This window comes from Sceloporus undulatus, chromosome 4 (assembly GCF_019175285.1).
Source record: "Sceloporus undulatus isolate JIND9_A2432 ecotype Alabama chromosome 4, SceUnd_v1.1, whole genome shotgun sequence".
NCBI classification, from domain to species: domain Eukaryota; kingdom Metazoa; phylum Chordata; class Lepidosauria; order Squamata; family Phrynosomatidae; genus Sceloporus; species Sceloporus undulatus.
In genome coordinates, this window is record NC_056525.1 from 46,284,883 (window position 1) to 46,291,913 (window position 7,031).

At 42.0% G+C, this 7,031-nt stretch overlaps 1 protein-coding gene across 11 annotated transcripts in view; it reads left to right on the plus strand.

Annotated features, from left to right (window-relative positions):
* NAV1 (neuron navigator 1) overlaps positions 1–7,031 on the plus strand; it is a 416,170-nt gene that overhangs the window by 343,959 nt on the left and 65,180 nt on the right. For all 11 annotated transcript variants that reach the window (XM_042462102.1, XM_042462105.1, XM_042462106.1 and 8 more), the window contains 2 exons: positions 4,649–4,787; positions 6,076–6,373. In XM_042462102.1, coding sequence (XP_042318036.1) covers positions 4,649–4,787; positions 6,076–6,373 — 437 coding nt within the window. The remainder of the gene's footprint in view (positions 1–4,648; positions 4,788–6,075; positions 6,374–7,031) is intronic.

Below are 7,031 nucleotides of genomic sequence, written 5' to 3' on the forward strand. Positions count from 1 at the left end.
GGAAGCTCCACCCTCCAGCTTCGTCCCCCCAGTTGTCTGAGGGACAGCAACCCAGCCCCCGGCTCAAAAAGGTTGCCTACCCCTGGTCTTGAGTCTTGAGTGATCTCACTGCAACTTAACTGCAGCTTAACTACAACAGAAGCAGCATCTGATCCAAAATGTAGGCCTGTGATTCTGACATCATCACTTTTCTTCTCCTGTATGATTTTTGTAAACATATTTTGCCTGATGAAGAAGCTAGCAGAGCATGATGTATTTTGTTCCAGTAGGAGATCCTGCCCTATCCTTTCTCTAGTCAGATTTCTAGTCATACTTGTCAAACAAATCCAGCATGATCACTGCAGTTCTGGTCACTGACATCTGCCTTATGAAGGGCAATAAGATCCTGCCTCTTCTACAAATTTCCCTGAAAAGGAAATTTAAAAGTCCCCTTTATTTCCTTCTGTAATTGTTTGACTGACCAAACACAAAGGTTGCTCACCAATGGCTCCTTTTTTTTTGGAGATGTGGCAGCGGGTGTCCTGGGGCTCTGTCCTTGACCCAGTGCTATTCACCATCTTTATCAATGACTGGGATGATGGAATAGAGGGCATCTTATCAAATTTACAGATGATACCAAGTAAGGAGGAGTTGTTAATACCCCAGATGACAGGATCAGAATGCAAAATGACCTTAGTAGGTTAGAAAGCTGGGCCAAAACTAAATGAATTTCAACACAGAGAAATATAAGGGACTGCATTAGGCAGGGGAAAAAAAAAGAATTGGACAGATATAAGATGAGTGATACCTGGCTTGACAACCTATGGAAGGGATTTATGAGTTATAGTAGACCATGAGCTGAACATGTGTCAGGCAATGTGATGTGGCAGTTTAAAAGCCAGTGTGATTCTAGGCTGCATGAATAGAAGTGTAGTGTCTAGATTGAGGGAATTAGCAGTAAAACTAAAGCAGTTTTGCTTTAGTCAGGCCTCACCTGTGTCCAGTGCTGGCATCAAAATTCAGGAGGAATAATTCAGGCTGGAACATGCCCAAAGGAGGGCAACCAAAATGGTGAAAAGTCTGGAAACAATGCCCTATGTGGGGTAGATTTGGGAGCTGAGTATGTTTAGCCTAGAGAAGAGAAGGTTAAGAGGTACTTTGATAACCAAGTTTAAATATCCTGCCTTTCTCCCAAGGTAGGACGTCATATTGAGAATGGACCCAACATATTTTCTGGTGCTCCAGAAACTAGGACACAGAGCAATGTATTCACACTACAGGAAAAGAGATTCCACGTAAACATTAGGAGTCTCTGTATCAGCCAGTGCTAGTGATTGATAAAAAAATGTACCATGCTAAACCAAAGCATTCCCTTCTACTTTTTTTAATGATCTTCCTGTGCTGTACTTCTCGTCTAACTTGTTGGCTGACATTGACAGTAGCACACAATAAATTTCATAGTGCTGAAATCTGTTAATCATTGAATTAACATATTATAGTTTCCTGCTTCATCGTCTGTCCTGGGAAAACACCACTGTATCTTTCTGGAAAACTTCACCCCACTCTTACTGGGTGATGATAGAAGAATAAAGTATTAGGTGCAATACCCAGGACTGCAACCACTGGCATCATTAGGGGGTGCTTGGGGGGGGAGTTCAGAATGCACAAGGTGACACCCTAAGAGGGGGTGATACCACTGATTCTGAACATCTGCCTTTTCGTGGAAAGAGGCTGTTAATTTACCTATGTCTCATTAAAATGCTGAAGAGATGGTGTGAGTGGGGTGAAGAAGTGGTGGGAGGAGAAAGAAGAGGCTCCAGGGTTTTGTTTTTTAAAATAAAATTTCAAATTTCTGAACATTAATTTCACAACTATTATCATTGCATTCAGTAATGTATGGAACTTATGATTTATGAGTTACATTAGTGGGGAAAAATACAAAGTATGTATAGTGTGATCTAGGAGGAGGTCACTGGAGTGTATGTGACACTATGAATTACCTTACCGCTTACTGGGTGGCACCAACTATGTGACACCGCTGACTGCAACCTTGTTCTCGGATGAATCCTCTGTTGTTCAAGGAAAGGAATTGTGTGTATTTTAACTCTTTTATCATTTTAATCATTCATGGTCAGATAAACAAATTAGCTCCTTCCCCCCAAAATTGGGACTCAAAGTGGCTCACAATTTAAAAGAACAATACAATTAAAGACATACCAAAGCTGAGCATTAAAACAGAATTAAACTACTGTATTAGAATATCAAAACACATCACACATTAAAAGAATAAAATGCAATTTAAAAATATCAGTACAATTAATATTATTATTTGGAGGGTTTCTTGGCCAGTTAATTCCTTGTAGGCAGATCAAACAGCTGTGTGTAAATTGGATACACTGACATGAATGTTTTCTTGTGAATGTGAATTTTAGTGGTACAGAACATTTTGAGTAAATAAAATGGGACATGAACAGCTAGTTTTTTGTTTTGTTTTGTTTTGTTTTGTTTCTTTTAAAAGATTGTGACTGGCCACATTGACTGTTGAGACTCTAGGTCTCTGTAACTTTCCCAAGCTCTGTGATTACTGAGTGGTGGAAATCCAGTATTGTGGCACAAAATGCACCATAGCCCTGGTCCTTAAGCAAGGGTGACCAAGTGATGGATCCAGGGCCAATTTCCTGTCTCTGACATCCTCCCTATGATACAGACTGCCAGGAATACCTAGAAATATGAAAAATCAGAAGTGTTTTGAAATTTACATCTTCGAATGGGGAATTTTCAAAAGTGAAACAGAGTAGGGGAATTAGTTTAAAAGTGAATAATCATTTCTGGAGGCTTCCAAGAGAGGCACTCCCTCCCCTCTTTTTTTGTTTTTGTTTATTTATTTATTTGCCAGGAAAAGGGCAAGGATGGGTCAGTAGCTTCAAAAATGCTGTTTCCTGCTCAAAACAACCATGTACTGTACTAATTTTTCACAGAATGATTCCAAATTGCAAAGTTTTACATCAGTCCAACATTCTCCTCATCAGGGTTTTGGGACACTTGAGAAACATACTTTTGACCATTTTAATATTCTTAATATTCTTTCTTTTATAAAAATGAAAAAACCTCAGGTGTGAATCTTGCACAGAATAAGTGCTGAACTACGGATAGTTTTGAACTGTGCCATATTAGAAGACTTTTTCACAGCAGGAGAAAGTGCTAAAATTACTAATGGCTAATGCCCTCAAGGAATTGTTTGGGCATACACGAACCTGTGTCATTTTTACAATAAAGTTTTCTCTGCTCTTCTTGGAAGAGGATAGGCAAAACACTAGGGAAAAAAAGCTTTCCCTTCTTTGCCTCAAACACCTGCTCCTCTTAGGCTCTCCCTTAAGAAAGAAATGTCTTCCTGATCATGGCGTTCCTGAACCTCTGTCCCATTTGGAAGGACTGGTAAAAGGTCATCAGGCTTACCATGGCCTGATTCTCCTTCCTGGACATTCTATGTGAGATCATTTGGCACAAGTTTTCTGACTTGTCATGGTTGCTTCCTCTTCTGTGTTTTCAGGGGTGGTGATTGAGTTTTAAAAAATCAGTTCCTGAGCCTGAACACTTTGCAGAACACACAGGGTTGCTTTTATGATGTGATTCTGACCATGTTTTCAGACTATACTAGTGTCTGTAATAGCAATAGCAATAGCAAGTACATTTCTATAGTGCTTATCAGTGCACTTAAGCACTCCCTAAGCAGTTTACAGTGTGTAAGCTCATTGCCTCCAACAAGTTGAGTACTTATTTTAACGACCTCAGAAGGATTCCAGGCTGAATCAACCCTGGAGCCCCTGGATAGGACTGAACTCACAACCTTGTGACTTGTGAATGAGTGGCTGCAATACTGGCATTTAAGCACTGTGCCACCTGATGGAGTCCTGGAAATATCTCCACTGCTTTTGGCTAAAATGATCTTCTACTTATATTTTATGAGCAAGTCTAACACCTGGAGTTATATTTGTATTATACACAGGTGAGGTGATTGGATTGTTAAAAACATTCCTATTAGTTATGAGCAGGTACCGAAAGTAGGTTTTTTGCTGTTCTTTTGACCAACTTAGTTGTGAGTAAGGCAGTAAATGAGTTCTTGAAAATAACATCTCTGTGTTAAAAACAGTCAACAGAATCTTGCTTTAACTTGACAGTGCCTGAGTTTGGGGTTTTAACCTTGCAGTGGTTTGTGTTCTGTGTTCTGTTTATTTTGTTCTCTGCTTTTGAAAATAAAGCAGAATATCCTTCTATGCATCCCACCCCATCAAGGAAATCCTTGATCAATTAGCACTTGGGTTTCACCATTAGTAAATACCACGCCAGTCTCGGGTTGTGGAGGTTTCTCTACAGTTTTACAGTTTCAGCTGTTCCTTACAGAGCTGTATGTGACTGCAGCAGTCTTAGCTGTGCTAGGGGCTCCACTTTAATAAACATCCTAGAAAGTGCAACTGCTTGTGCAGTTCTTAATAGCAGTGTTATCTATGAGTGCTTCATCTGCAGTTGGAATACCACTGTTACACCACCACCTTGAAAATGCTAATATTCCAACCTTGGTTTCCCTTCATGAGCGCGGGGATGCAGATGGCTGTTCCTTAGCATTCACTCCATGCTGATTGTTACTACTGTTATTTCCTCTGTGTTTCAGCTGGGACGAGAGCAGTTCCATTAGCAGTGGCCTCAGTGATGCCTCAGACAATCTCAGCTCAGAAGAATTCAATGCCAGCTCCTCCCTCAATTCACTGCCTTCTACCCCTACAGCTTCTCGCAGGAACTCTGCCATAGCGGTAAGTAGTCCAAGTACTCATAGTATGTTCAGAAGCTACTATTTTCTGTGGTTTTTCAGAAGATTTGAATCTGGAGAAAGAATCTGAATGGAATCAGTGTTTCTTCTCTCTTAAGTATGAGCTAGTTATAGTGAAATGGAAGAATATTGTTAAAATTTCATTGATGTGTGTTGACTTTTTATATAGGTGTGTATGTGTTTGTGAATACACAGACATGTATATGTATGTATATGCAGAAGCACACACACACACACACACACACACACACACACACACAGAGCAAGATCAAGTCAAATGATGGCTACTATGAAAAAAGGAAGGAGGCAAGTATACTGTTCTGATTGGTCTCAGGGCAAAAGTGACCATTCCTGGCACTTACAAATTTCACTTTATGTTATGGGAGAAAAGTATACCCTAGGTAAAATCCACATCCTTTGACACAAGAGGGACCTGTGCTTTTGGAAATGACAGACTGGGTTTTCTCATTTGTTAGATTAGTGTAAGCTGCAGCAGTTTGGAACACACAGTGATCAAAGGGCTGCTTCTTAGTACATGCCTTGTTTTTAGTGTTAGATTGAGACTTGAGAGATCCAGGCTCATGCTTTCACTCAGCCATGAATCTCACTGGGTCAGCTTGGGCTAGTCATTCTTTCTCAGCCTGATCCTACCTCATAGGGCTGTTGTAAGGATCAAGAAAGGAAGTGGAGAGCCATGTACACACTCTTTAACTCATTGGAGGAAAGCTTGGATATAACCACAAGTAATCATAAATTTGAGCCAGTGTGGTGTTTTGGTTTGAGTTTTGGACTATGATCATGGTCACTAAGGCTCAAATCCCTATTGGCCATAGAAACCCACTGGGTGACCTTGGGCAAGTCACACACTATCAGCCTGAAAGAAAGACAAAGACAAAACTCCCTCTAAACAAAACTTGGCAAGAAAATCACTTGATAGGGTTAGCGTTAAGCCTTAGGGTTGTTGTAAGTAAGAAATTTCTTGAAGGCACACAACAACAACAACAACATCAACAACAACAATCATAAATATGCATGTAGAAGTCCTTGACTGCTTTAAAGAAGATCAGGTAACAGGTGATAGAAGGCATCTTTATCTAGGGTATTGGAGAGCCATGCCTGTTCAGAACAGACAATGCTGAGTTACATGGGTCAGTAGTCTTGTTTGCCACAGAACAGCTTTCTATGTATTTAGGAAGCTGGAAATGTGTTACAGTGTGAGGAGATTGAAAGTAATAAACTGACACCTTCCTATTGTGGTATCTGCCTTGCAGCTGCGTACAGACTCTGAGAAGCGATCACTGGCAGAGAGCGGGCTGAACTGGTACGGTGAGCCAGAGGAGAAAGCTCAGAAGAAGATGGACTATGACAGTGGGAGTCTGAAAATGGAGCACAGTTCCTCCAAATGGCGACGAGAGCGCTCTGAAAGCTGCGATGAGGCTCCTGCCAAAGGCGGGGAATTGAAAAAGCCTGTCAGTTTGGGCCCACCAGGTTCCTTGAAAAAGGGCAAGACTCCCCCTGTAGCAGTGACTTCCCCCATTACACACACAGCCCAGACTCTCAAAGTGGCAGGTGAGGTTGGAGCAGGGGGTGTAGTTGCCTGCTTGCTTTATGTTCCGGTGAGGCACTGAGGGAGTCAAGATTGTATCATGCCATCGTGGACTTGTAGCTCAGTGAAATCAGAGCACAGAGAAGGTACTTTATGGACTACATAATGCTGACTGGGGATTCTGCAAATTGTAACCCCAAAAGTAACTTCTCCAAGCTTTGGATGAAATATTTTATTATGCTCCATTTGCAAAAATACTCTTAAGGGGCTATAGAGATGGGTGGCATGCAGCCGCCCCTTTTAGCCCTGGATCGGTGCTGCTGCAACCGTACACAGAGGCACCGATCTGCTCCCTGGAGGGAGCAAAAAGAAGCTGTCCCAAGCAGTTCCCTGGAAGGGGTGTTATAAGTGCTGCGGAGTGGCATTATGACACCCCTTCCTCGCTGCGCTGTTTGCGCACTGCAACAGAGGTGCGTCATCATGGAATGTGCCATTGAGAAGAGCGCGTGCTAGACTGGTACCCAGGTGCCAGTGTAAAGGCTTTGAGTGTGCAGACGCTCAGACCTCGCCCCGCGCACAGGCTGGCACAAAGTGCCGGTCTGCATAGCCCCTAGGTTCTAATGTTGCAGTTGTAATTGATTGCTTTATGCTCAGGGGTAGGCAACATGCGGCCCGCGGACC